The sequence below is a fragment of the Folsomia candida genome, unplaced genomic scaffold (genome assembly GCF_002217175.1).
Source record: "Folsomia candida strain VU population unplaced genomic scaffold, ASM221717v1 Fcan01_Sc009, whole genome shotgun sequence".
NCBI classification, from domain to species: Eukaryota; Metazoa; Arthropoda; class Collembola; order Entomobryomorpha; family Isotomidae; genus Folsomia; species Folsomia candida.
In genome coordinates this window covers 4,941,738-4,954,102 of record NW_019091201.1, presented here as the reverse complement: position 1 = coordinate 4,954,102, position 12,365 = coordinate 4,941,738, and the positions used below count along the sequence as shown (strand labels likewise).

Here is a 12,365-nt window from a genome sequence, read left to right as displayed (position 1 = left end):
GCATGATGACTACTTAACTCACTCAAGTCAATAATAACAACTATTTATTAGGAATGACCATGCATTGCATTTCATAAACTTTTATCTAAATTGTGCAATATTATGATATGCATGCATTTTTATACTGCATTTATTGGCTTGTTATGAGTTGGGAACTTGATAAAATGAATGAAATTGACCCGAGTAGAAATCAGTGTGTCGAATTCTGCTGTAATTGGCGAAAGCTTGGCCGCGGAGAGGGGCAATGTCCCCACGATAGTTTAATATCGTCATCATCTGCCCACGTTATACAAACCCCTCCATCCCCTATCTTGCAATGTTACTGTCCCAAGATGTCCCCACGGCTTCCGCGGCCACTGATCTTGCATATTTTTTGTATATCCTGCACAAATTTTCTATATATGTATAGGTGTTATTATGCAAAACCGTATGTGCATACCTATTTCTGCACAATTATTTGCACAAATCGCCCTGCATGCAGTTTGTCTGCAGTAAATTGGACCAAATTTCTGCCGGAAATCGGACCAAATTTTTACTCGGGATGATTTTTTAACGATGACCAATCCCGACTGGAATGCAGGACGCAGGATAACATTAATTGCACTTTGTTCTGATAATCTCAAACAAACAGGAAGATTCTTGTTACTCGCTAATTACCCAATTAGATAAATAATTAAGTACATACATAAATACATACATAATTTTCGCTCTGCTTCTTATCTTCGAATTATGTCATCGATGATAACCGTACAACTCATATATTAAACAATGAAGTGGTCATTCCTAAATATATACAAAAGTTGAAAAAAATGTATATTTGGCGTCCTTATCGCAGGATGATTGATTTGATTTGTGGTCCCGACATCTGGCTGGACAGCATTTATTTCACTGATATAATAATCAAACCGACATCATTTAACGAGCTCAGTATCATTTAATTGCTTGTCGTGTGAATACCTGTTAAACCTTTTCGAGTGTATAAATAAAATGGGCAAAGATAAGTTGGAATGGGTGCCGGCGAGTGGGGGGTCACACCCCAAGGACTCTGTTCGTGCAGGTAAGAAAGATTAATTGATATTTATTTTGGATTGGAGGGATTAATTAATTAACAATTAGTTGATTAATTTAATTAATTAATTCGACAGGATACGATTCTGGGGAGAAAGTTTACGTCGCTCGGGCTCATCACGAGGGGTGTATCATTCCCGGCAAGCTGCACAATGGTCACTCTTCGATGTACATTCCGTACAACATGGCTGAGGTCAGAGGTCAATTTTTTGCAATGGTTTGACTCGAAATTAATTAAAATTGATGGTTATTACAGGTTCCTTGCTCCGACTATGAGGTGGGTTGATTAATTGTTAGTTAATTAATTAGTTAAGTGGGTTATCCAATCTTAATTTAAAATAGGTCCTGACCGGTCCCCCAGCCGCTTTGTCGTGGGTGGAGTCAAGCCATGGGGTAAGTTATTAATGAAAAGAGAGTCATTTCCAACCTTATAGTGGGTTTACACTTGGTAACTTACGCCAATGTTATAATTTAACTATGGAGCACGTTACAAAGGAGTGAAGTAGATTTAAAAGGGCATATTTAGAAATTCAGGGAATAAAACTTTGTGAATTTGACAATAATATTTGGATTATTTTTGTGTAGGTCATCCCCCCCAACTCTGTCCAAGGGGGGCAGGAGGCTGACGGTGAGATTATCTACATTGGACGAGCTATCCACAATGGAACTGTGACGGTAAGTTAGTTATCTAGTTGTTAAATAGGCACCATTTTATCACGGAAATTGTCAATCATTCTTATCAATTTACGACTACGAGAGTTATATTTTTATGGTGGGGCTGTTTATGTTCAGGTCGGCAAAGTCCACGCTAGCCATGGATGCTGTTATGTCAGCTATGGTAAAATATTTTTATTTAAAACCTTAAATATTTTATGATCATTAATCTAATCCATTTAATTTGACGCAGGTGGAGAGGAATTGAACTTCAAAGAGTACGAGATCCTCGTGAAGAACAAGTTGGGACAGTTCTTGGGATGCTAGAGAAATGTTTCCATAAAAAAATTGATTATTCTTCTAAATTAAAAGATTTTTTCGATTTATTGACATTGGTTTTTTGTGACGAAAAAGTAAATAAATACTTAAAATTGGTGACAAAGTTACTAACTTCGTGTTTTAATGTCCGTTCTGTTCGGTGACTTACATTTTTAAACTTATTTTAACAATAAGTCTCATGATTTCGTACAGGTACTTTTTATCAATTTCCTTTTAAATATATATGACAAATCTATCGTGACACTTTCATGCTTATTTTATGACTCAAAATCTCATGATTATGATTGATGAATGCACTTTTCCACGGGTTTGTTACACGCAGATCAAGGTTGACTCCAATTTTTCATGATTTCATGGCCGTGTGTTTGCTAGATAATAAAGATAACATACATATTTGGGCTTTGAACTGTATGAATGCATGCATGCAAACAGTTCAAAGTAACCAAGTCGAACTTCCGACTATACAAATTAGTCGGTTTCATTTGCTTTGTGTGTTCTTATCAGGGACGCGCCACGCCACGCTACATCTGCCAAGGAAGGAATGCAAGCAAGCATCCGGATGCGTCAGCGTCAGTGCGTCACCTGCGCTTTTTCATTTCGATAAGCACACTTTTTTTCTAAGCTGAGAAAATAGTTCCATTTCGTCATTCGTGTTTGAGAACCGGTTCGAACAAGAAGTCCTGAGCCAGCCAAATAATAAGTAATTTGTACAAAACGACGAGAAGGAGGACATCACAGTTATCTTTTGTTTGTTCATTTAGTCATTTATTTGATAAGTGGTTATCATAAAGTCAAGTGGTGGTGTTATCAATAACAGCGGAAAACAAGGTACTTAACAACATTACTTTTTAGTTGAAATAAATATACAGATAATAATTTATTTGCCTCATTAATTATTCATCGGGTTAAACTAACAAAACTTTTTTGTTACAAATTTTAGCCAGGGATTCTCCTCACTCGTTAAAAGTCTGGATAACGCAAAGGATACAAAGTTTTGAAAAAATTTGGTAAGTAAATTTGCGTGTAATTTGCATACACGTTTTTTTGTCATGCACGTTAAGGGCCCGGGGGAAGTTGCTTAGAAATCATGTCAACTTTGACCATAAAATTCAGCAATGCGCAAGAGGGCACATTTTTCAAATTATGTTTAATTTGTTAATCATATCTTTAGGTTTTACTAACTTTTTTTTTGACAATGTGCCCTCTTGCGCAGTGGAGATATTTGGTCATAAAGTGAGCACAAATTGGCTTAGAATTACAAAACTGATGGCATGAATTGCATTTTGAATATCCATGGAACAAAAGAAAACAACTTTTTTCAAAAACTTGAGGGAAAAGTGATCAAACAAAAGCTTTTGGACGTGAGTGTACCATAGAAATGGTGTCAATTAATTGTGGTCGTAACTTTATAGAGTGATAAATAATCCTAGATTCCTAGCAATTATTGTTGCTAACATAAAATCAATTTTCGAAAAGTAAATCTTCCCCCGGGCCCTTAAGTATAATGTTATTCAGATTTTGTTGTCTTCTTTGTACAAATATTCATTGTTTGTTGGTGACAAATAATCATGCAACCTAATTTAGCTGGACAGTGTTAAAACGAGATGATTTTTTGATATCGATATGATACACAAATATTTTACTGGTCAAGGACAACGTTTTCCACGTGTCAGAATTATAAAGGGCAGATTTAGTAGAAAATTGAAGCATGATTTTTTATAGAGAGATCGCATTTTCATAAAGAGATGCCATCTCTGATTTAATGTTCCTAATTTTTCGTACTTTATTAACGTAAGAGCGGATGACTTCTCACCAAATTTGTAAAAATCAACACATTTTTAATAATTTCTCACCTCTGGGAATTTATTTTAAAATTCTGGACGACAAATTTGTAGTCAATGAGTTAATTAATGGAATGGCGTTGAGTTTTTTAAGCCAGTTTGGATAAGTTACAATTTTTCTAAGGTTTCTTAAACTTGAGGTCTCCTGCTTCAAAAAGTGTCAAAATCTGGAGTGTATATTTTTAGAAAATTGGTAACTCCCTGCTCTACAAATTTGTCGTGCAGAATTTTAAAATAAATTCCCAGAGCCGAGAACTGATTAAAAATGTGCGGATTTTGACGATGAATCCTACGTTAAACAGCATAATTTATTTTTTTTCAGCTAATTGATCTCTCTTCTTGACTGAAAAATGTACGCGTCCGCTGGCATGCCGCAGCCTGGGATGGGGTGGGGTGGTCATGGTCATGTCCAACCCATGGGAATTCAGGTATGGAAATGTATGAAAAATTTTGCATGCACAGACTGAAATGGTAACTTTACTAACAGTGGATCCCGATGAGTGGGGGTGCCGTGCCGCCGTACGCGACCCAAGCTGGTCTCGACTCTGGACGGGAGTTGTACGTCATCCGGGCTTATCATCAAGGAGGAATGATCCCTGGAAAACTGCACGTTGGGTAAGCAAATTGGTGCGAATTTAATGAGCGAATTAGCGAATAATGTACAATTTCGTACAAATTATAGACACAGCTCGGCCTATATTGCTTATGGGGGTGAGGAGGTTCCCACGCCAAATTATGAGGTAAGAATGAGAAATTAGAAATGCTACTGAGGAAATAGATAATCATGATTTTGAAAATTTCTGTAAAATTTTTGCAGGTGCTCGTCGCTCCTGTCGCGAGTTTGAGCTGGGTGGATGGCCAGGGAAGCTTCATTCCTCCGAATGCAGTTCCTGGAGGTTCGGTCCCATTTTTTAAGGGAATTTATAAAATTTCGAATTAATAATGACTTGATTTTTATTTATGGGGTGCAGGACGTGACCCTGGCGGTGAGACGTACTACATTGGACGCGTCTGGCTGAACGGAACAATCACCGTGGGAAAAATTCATCCATCTCATGGATCTTGTTATGTCCCGTAAGTAAATGTAGTTGCACTATTTAAATTTTACTTGGTGTCTTATTTATTAAGCTGAGAATTAATTTGAATATTTTTTTTGCCAGATATGGTGGAAAAGAGCATCCAAGTCATACGTATGAAATCTTGGTCAAGAACGCGTTGGGTCGAGCGATGAATGTGTAAGGATGGAGAGAGATGGACGCTTATCTATGTAAAACTTAAGAAAATTGGACCCCTACGTGAAATATAATAAAATTGTTGACGAGAATTTGTTCCTTTGTACTTTGTCGAGTCACAGAAATTTATTCAAAATGTATGAACTAATTGATTGTTAAATAAATTCTGTTTGATTCCAAAAATTATAAATAAGTTTTGTGGATTTTTTTTCTTTCCATTGTGATCAAATTAAAAACAACATTCATAAATATTCAGTTTAGTAATTAATCGGTTTATTATTATAGACGAGTTGGTAACAATAGCTTTCCTTTCTATGTAAAAAACTATACTTATTAAATAGTTAAATACCAATTCTCATAATTATTAAGTTTAATAATTAACCCTTAGCCGAGGGAAAACGGTAACTATGTTTGGCGTTGTTGCGGGGCGTTTCGTTGACCACAATAGTTGTCATTCGGGAAGCCGAAAAATAATTAAAATCTCACAAGTTCCAAATCTGGAAACTTTTGATATTTGAGTTGCTTAGATTCGGGAGGATTTTTTAAATGCTCAATTCGGGAGAACGGCAAAACACGGGAGAAAATTAGGTGCGGGACAAAGTCAATAAATATAATATTTAAAATGATGAATATTAAAATTTAATAATGTAACATTGTAAAGCAAAGTTGCATGATAATTAGAGAATTATGACGAGTTAATTATGAACTATGACTCTGACTATGGTGCAAAATTATGATTATGCAAAACTGAAATTTGTAAAGCTATTGTCCCAAACCCCACATGTTTGTGGACTTGCATAACATCCATAGTGAATTTTTTTAAACTTGGATCAAGAGTTCTGACTAACCTTATGCATACTTACGTCATATTTTAATTTTTAAATGCAACCAAGAAGTCAGTCTAGACCAGGAGATCACTTGGATAATTAATGAATGATTTAAAGTGTATATAGCCCTTTATTTATTGGCGTCACTGGTTGTACCTCATACATATTTTGTATCCTAAATAAGTGTTAGCAGTTAGTAAACCAGAGTCAAAAATTTTGCATGCAACCCATCCAATGCAAAGCTGGGGCGAAGTTACATGAAAGTGACCTAGTGTTACCACGGACAATTCTGATCCAAGGCCCTAATAATTTTAGTTTTTAGTGCCAACGTGTTTTGCCGTTTCCCGAATCAGCTAAATAATTTTTACCACGGAAATATCCGTTGTCCCGCACCTGACATGGAAACGTGAAAACGTGAAAAGCCGTTGACCCCGAAGGCAGACATTTTTTTTATGAACGGCTTTTCACGGCATCCCGAATTAAAACAAAAACTCCAAAACGTTTTTAAACGGTCTCCCATGGCTAAGGGTTAACCAGTTTAAAAGTATATATACGAGTAACAAGTATCTTATAAGTAAGATCATTTAAATATCTGAACACGACGGACAATGGAGGACTCCCAGAGTATGAGATCAGATTTTGAGCAAATTAGTGTCAATCGATGACTAATTTAATTAGTGTGAAATTTGCGAAAGACACGATCTCCCAATGGGCACGTGTGGCACAGATATTTGAAAATTTGTCGACTTCTCTGTGCGTTTTCTCCACTTCGGATGCAAATATCTCTGCCAAACGTGCCCACTAGGAGATCGTATCTTTCGCAAATTTCATCCTAATTAAATTTGTGATAGGTTGACGCTAATTTGCTCAAAATCGGGTCGCATACGCTAGGAGACTTCCATTCTGAGTCAGCGGTACATATTAAAAATAGGTCATCTATGTAGAAAATATTTGATTAGCACCGGAGTCATCATCGAGACCAGGACTTCCAAGCAATCGCCGTAACAAATAAGGCACCTCCCACCCCCAATAACGCCCATTTCTTCCCTCCATTCGCCTTCTTCTTATCCTTACTCTTATCGACAGCATTCCACCTCTCGAGAAATTCTTGCATATCGTTCGGTTCCAATTCAAACTTATCACCGAGCTGAAGTTCCGCATTGTTCTTCAGCCTATCAAAAAGTTGCTTCATCTTCAACAGTTCTTCATGCAGGATAAAATTATTCTTATCCAAGTCCTTCAGCCGCGACAAAATACTTGAAATCTGGCTCCTTTCCCTCCCCAACCGGAGACTCGTCGGGTCCTTCAAAATCCTCTTGGTCAACGTGCGAATCGTCGTGTGAATATGTTCCACATGAAAATTGATGTTATTCACGATACAAACGGTTTCCGTTCCGGTACATCTTTTATTAACGGGCACCATATTCACCGAAGATCTCGCCCAATCCGTACTGTGCGCTTCGCGGATTGATTCCATCACCTTTTTCCGGATCCCGACCTCCTCAATCCCGACAGCTTTGAGATCTTCCTCGTCAAACTGGAGAAATTGGAAGTAGGTGACTTTATGCTGGCGGAAATTTTCCTTATATTTTTCCGCATTGATGGCACTGAGGAGCATTTCGATTTGAGAATCTTCCCGAATTTGTGGGGCACCCCCTTCCCCCGCGGCCATCTCTTTGGCGCGCGTTGTAGCGTCCTTAATCTCCTTCATGAGAGCGGGATCTTGCCCGGGTTTCCATTTTGTGATGCGGACTTTGTAGAGTAGCTCGCTCAGCGCGTAGAATCCTTTATCCCCCGCGACGTCGAGGCAGGACCACCCGCTGTCGTCGATGATGTTGACGTTGGCGTTGTGTTCGAGGAGTAAACGGCAGGATTTTCCATCGCCGACTTCCGCCGCGTGGAAGAGTGGGGTTCGCCCGGCGAAATCTAGGACGTCGGGGTTGGCGCCGTGTTGGAGGAGATATTCGGCAACGGCGTGTCGATCGTGGCGACGTTTTATGGCGATGACGAGCGCGGTGAGGGCGGAGTGACCTTGCGTGTTGAGGGGGGAGCCTTTCTCGACGAGGAGTTTGACACAGGCGAGAACGTCGTCCTCCGTGGCGGAGGGGCGCGTGCAGGAGACGGCGGCGATGAGGGGGGTGGTTTTGTCTAAACCGTGGCTGAAGTGGGTAACGTCGGCGCCCTTTTCGATGAGAAATTCAACGAGGGCGGGATAAGCGTAGGCGGAGGCAGTGATTAGTGGCGTGGTGTCGTCGGGGAGGCAGCAGTTTATTTGGATGGAGCCATCGTCTAAGAGCTTCTGCACCTGGGGATTGTTAATATAGAGGGGAAATTAATAACAAATTTAACGTATCGTCAAAATCAGCACATTTTTAATCATTTCTGGGCTCTGGGAATTTATTTTAAATTCTGGACAACAAATTTGCAGAGCAGGGAGTTCCCATTTTTAGCCCGAGTCAGGGCTTATGGAACCCGTCTGTCTGTCTGATTCACGATAACTCTCGTTAAACTTATCCGATTGAGTTGAAATTTTGCACACGTGTAGTATGGGTTAAATGAAAAGTTAAATTCGAAGATGGGCGAAATCGGTCAAGTGGTTGACCGGTGGGGGCATGTAGGTAGCTTGGTATGGAGCCTCGATAATGGTTTATAATGAAAGAATATAAAGTAAAATTGCAAAAATTGTCATCTGGAGGTACCCATACTGATTTTTCAAAATCCTCATATCGAGCTGAAAGGTAGCGAGATTGCTTATGGGTCTTAATGGAAGAATATGAAGTGAAATTTATAAAATTTGTATATTGAAGAACCCTACGGGGGGACCCATACGGGATTTTCAAAATTGTCGTAGAAAGCCAAAATTTGGCATGTAGTGATGATGACATCGAATGGAAGAATATGAATTGAAAAGAAAAAAAATCAAGTGGTGGACCCTGTAGGGTGACACATGCCTTTGTTTGTCACCAGTGAAAATTATTTGGTGTGCACAAAATCATATACAGAATAGAGAACGCACGCTTCAAAACGTTAGATTTTCACAGCATAATTCATTGTAAGCTTTGGAATGTGTGTGCCAAAAATCAGCTTCGCCAACGAATAAAATATTGTAAAACTCTACGATGCGTATTGACGAAAGCGAAGTTCGGTTACGGAAGTGGGAGGTTCTCAACTTGTCAAATAACTTCCTGACTCGGGCTAAATGAAGGCTGCACTGTAGGTTTTTTAATACACACTCCAGATTATGACCCTTTTTGAAGGAGATCTCAAGTTTAAGAAGCCTTCAGAAAAATTGAACCTTATCGAAACTGGCTTAAAAAACTCAGCGCCATTCCATTAATCAACTCACTGACTACAAATTGGTCGTCCAGAATTTTAAATAAATTCCCAGAGGCGATAAATGAGTAAAAATATGTTGATTTTGACGATTTTGGTACCGAGTCCTAAGTTAATCATCAATTAAGAACCGCTATAAACTTAAAAATACCTTATTAATTTCGCCTCGTGAACAAGCAATCCTTGCTGATTCGGATGTCGAGATAACCACCGGTTCTGGCGGGACGGGTTGTGACGAATAATAATCCGTATAATTATTTGAAGAAGGCACCGATCCCCACTCGTCTTCGTCATAATGAATTCGTCCATTTGTGTTGGCCGGGACGATGGTTGGTTTTGGGAAGAACGTGTTCTTCTTCTTGTTCCTGACTGGACCGGACATTTCGTAACCTTCGCCGTCACTGCTGTACTCGTCACTTTCTCCGGCCGGGCGAATCGTGGGGGGTCGGACTGGCTGGGCAGAGTTTCGATTGACCTCCATCTTATCGTTGCTTTAAAAGGAATCAAAATCTTAATTAATTATAAGACAAACTATTTAATTGGTTATTTATGCGGTTTATTTCGTTTCTTAAATTAATTAAATACCTGATTGAAAAGCTATATATTAGAAGGCCCGGGAAGAGGAGGAAATTGTCTTGTCCCAAACCTCACTGGTTAATTATAGTTAACAATTATAGCACCTTCAAAGAAATCAAAATCTTGATTAGTAAATGTAAAATAAATATGAAGAAAAATTGCAGTTTATTTCCTGGAATTAATTAAATACCTGATTGTATGTATTGGTGGTAAAATTATTAGAAGATGCAGGAGGAGGAAATTGGCTTGTTACAAAACTGATTAATTACTATTTCCTTAAAAAATCAATCAAAATCTTAATTATTAATAGTAAATATAAAAAATATGGAGAAAAATTGCTTATTAATGCGGTTGGTTTAATTTCTTATAATTAATTAAATACCTGATTATATTTCCTTAAAGCTATCGGAAGACGAAGGAGGAGTAGGAAATTGTCGTGTCCCAAATCTTAAAAGTAAACAAAATCTTAATTAGGAAATATATAGTAATATGAAGAAGAACAATTGCTCATTCATGCGATTGTTTTCTTTTCCTAGAATTAATTAAATACCTGATTGTATTAGCTTATAAAACTATTAGTAATAGTCCATTACCAGATCCAGGAAGAAGATGACAATCAAAACGTCTTGTCCCACCACTGATCAATTTCCTGTTATTTTAAGAGAATCAGAATCTTAATTAGTAAATAAATAACAAATATAAAGAAAAATTGTTTATTTATTAATGCGGTTGTTTACTTTTCTTATAATTAATTAATTGGTCAAGTGAAGAAAATAAAACTGGATAGTTTTTTTGAAAACAAGTCCTCAAACAAAACCGTTTAAAAATGATTTTATAATTAATTAAATACCTGATTGTATCAGTTTGTAAACCTATTCCAAGATTCAGAAGGAGGATGAAAACCTCTTGTCCCAAAACGGCTCAATTATTCCTGTCATTTGAAGAAAAACAAAATCTTAATTAGAAAATGAAAAATTAATCTGAAGAAAAATTGCTCATTTTGTTTTCTTTACTTAAATTACTTAATAAATACCTGTTGAATTAGCTTGTAAACCTATTCCAAGATTCCGAAGGACGATGAGAACGTCTTGTCCCAAAACGGCTTAATTTGCACAGGAATTTAAGAAATGATGCCGGCTTGAAATATGCAAAATTGGAAATTTAGATGAAAGAATTTGTGGAGAGTTCGCTGTGCACGACTCGAACCCAAAACCCGCAAAATCCAACAAACCTGTCTCAACTCGCATGATGTTGAGAGACAATAAAATTGCAAAAATGAGAAAATTGAGACACATGAAAGTTAAGTTAGATAATTGAGGTAAATTGAGACAATTAATTATTAGGCAGATCATAATTATATGTAAATAAATAATTAAAATTCAATTATTGTAATTGTTATTTTTATTCGTAATATTGAAACAAATGAAAGTTGAGATAATTGAGGCAAATTGAGACAATTAATTATTATTTACCCAATGAATTAGATATATTCTGTTGAAAATACGAACACAAATTCAGAAAACTGCACATTATCTCAAGATTATGGGAAATTCATCTGAAAATAATGAAATCAAAATTCATGATCCCAAAAAAATTCCGACTCGTCGTGGAACACTGTCAGACTTGGATTTATTATGCAGATCTAATTCTTTGGAAACAAGTTAAGCTTCAATTGCAATTATGTAATACTGCATTTTATTTATTTTGTAATCAGCAGCTCCACAAATTTCTTTTATAAATTCCCGTTTTCTAGAAATGATCGGCATTTTGTGGCAATTATTAGATAAATTTTTACGAAAATAATTTGCAAAAATGAGAAAATTGAGACAAATGAAAGTTAAGATAATTGAGGCAAATTGAGACAATTAATTATTATTTATTTACCAAATGAATTAAATATATTCATTCCCCCTCTGCGCGCCAACCGAGGAGGATTTGCTCTTGCACGAGCTCTCCTAAATTTATTTATATTATATTAATTTTAACTAAATTTAATTGGTAATAACATTAATTTTAATTGGCAATGTGCGAAAATCGTTCTTTATCAAGCTGGTCAACTATTCCAGTCAAAATTTGTTATTAATTCTTTATTTTAATGTGTTTTTTTACAATCTGAATTACCACGCGGCCTATGTCCCTCACTCCTCGGTTGGTTGGGGAATCAAAAATTGGTTGGTATTTCAAAATTTAGTTGGTTTTTTGTGCATTTTTCCAACACAATTTATAATTTAAGTAAGTTATTAATTAAAATTTGTCAATTGGTTAAATATCCCAATGTGCCTCCGCATTCGCCACGAATTCTGTTTCAGGTCGGAATCGTCGTATTTAGTTCGTGAGAATTCGCCGACTTCATTCCGATCCAACATCAGAATTCAAATTTAATTCGAAATCCCGAAGTTGATACGACTCTTAATAACGAATTCGGGCCAAATGCTGATTTGGGGAGCAGAATTCGCCGACTTAGTAACGACATAAAACAGAATTAGGATTAAATG

General features: G+C 37.0%; 3 protein-coding genes and 1 long non-coding RNA gene across 29 annotated transcripts; 2 read left to right on the top strand and 2 right to left on the bottom strand.

Moving 5' to 3' along the window:
• Positions 1–103: 103 nt before the first annotated feature.
• LOC118436591 lies at positions 104–888 on the bottom strand. 2 transcript variants are annotated; one of them, XR_004835574.1, is made up of 3 exons: positions 698–888; positions 440–618; positions 104–382 (listed from the first exon to the last, which is right to left on the bottom strand). It is a non-coding gene; the product is annotated as an uncharacterized LOC118436591 (long non-coding RNA). The 2 variants fall into 2 exon arrangements; XR_004835575.1 differs by having other exon boundaries at positions 440–610.
• Positions 889–896: 8 nt separating this feature from the next.
• LOC110853774 (natterin-3) lies at positions 897–2,088 on the top strand. The gene is made up of 7 exons (XM_022102105.2): positions 897–1,057; positions 1,146–1,261; positions 1,325–1,345; positions 1,411–1,461; positions 1,654–1,743; positions 1,861–1,906; positions 1,976–2,088. Exons 1-7 carry the CDS (start codon positions 988–990, stop codon positions 2,047–2,049), a joined length of 468 nt encoding a protein of 155 aa, XP_021957797.1. The 5' UTR covers positions 897–987; the 3' UTR covers positions 2,050–2,088.
• A 512-nt stretch (positions 2,089–2,600) lies between these two features.
• LOC110853773 lies at positions 2,601–5,317 on the top strand. 3 transcript variants are annotated; one of them, XM_022102102.2, is made up of 8 exons: positions 2,601–2,889; positions 3,002–3,068; positions 4,225–4,330; positions 4,390–4,517; positions 4,585–4,642; positions 4,720–4,798; positions 4,874–4,976; positions 5,063–5,317. In XM_022102102.2, exons 3-8 carry the CDS (start codon positions 4,253–4,255, stop codon positions 5,139–5,141), a joined length of 525 nt encoding a protein of 174 aa, XP_021957794.1. In that variant the 5' UTR covers positions 2,601–2,889; positions 3,002–3,068; positions 4,225–4,252; the 3' UTR covers positions 5,142–5,317. The 3 variants fall into 3 exon arrangements, with proteins under 3 accessions (XP_021957794.1, XP_021957793.1, XP_021957795.1); XM_022102101.2 differs by lacking the exon at positions 2,601–2,889 and having other exon boundaries at positions 2,925–3,068; XM_022102103.2 differs by lacking the exons at positions 2,601–2,889; positions 3,002–3,068 and adding an exon at positions 3,701–3,852.
• Positions 5,318–5,351: 34 nt separating this feature from the next.
• LOC110853769 (ankyrin repeat, SAM and basic leucine zipper domain-containing protein 1) lies at positions 5,352–11,088 on the bottom strand. 23 transcript variants are annotated; one of them, XR_004835561.1, is made up of 10 exons: positions 10,904–11,088; positions 10,721–10,801; positions 10,464–10,519; positions 10,253–10,317; positions 10,061–10,145; positions 9,880–9,974; positions 9,446–9,785; positions 6,848–8,266; positions 6,355–6,577; positions 5,386–5,631 (listed from the first exon to the last, which is right to left on the bottom strand). XR_004835561.1 is itself a non-coding variant. In XM_035855009.1 (9 exons), exons 7-8 carry the CDS (start codon positions 9,773–9,775, stop codon positions 6,932–6,934), a joined length of 1,665 nt encoding a protein of 554 aa, XP_035710902.1. In that variant the 5' UTR covers positions 9,776–9,785; positions 9,880–9,974; positions 10,061–10,145; positions 10,253–10,317; positions 10,464–10,519; positions 10,721–10,801; positions 10,904–11,088; the 3' UTR covers positions 5,352–5,446; positions 6,924–6,931. The 23 variants fall into 23 exon arrangements, 4 of the variants coding, with proteins under 4 accessions (XP_035710902.1, XP_035710900.1, XP_035710901.1 ...); XR_004835564.1 differs by having other exon boundaries at positions 5,386–5,488; positions 6,496–6,577; XR_004835565.1 differs by having other exon boundaries at positions 5,386–5,463; positions 6,516–6,577.
• Between the last annotated feature and the right edge of the window lie 1,277 nt (positions 11,089–12,365).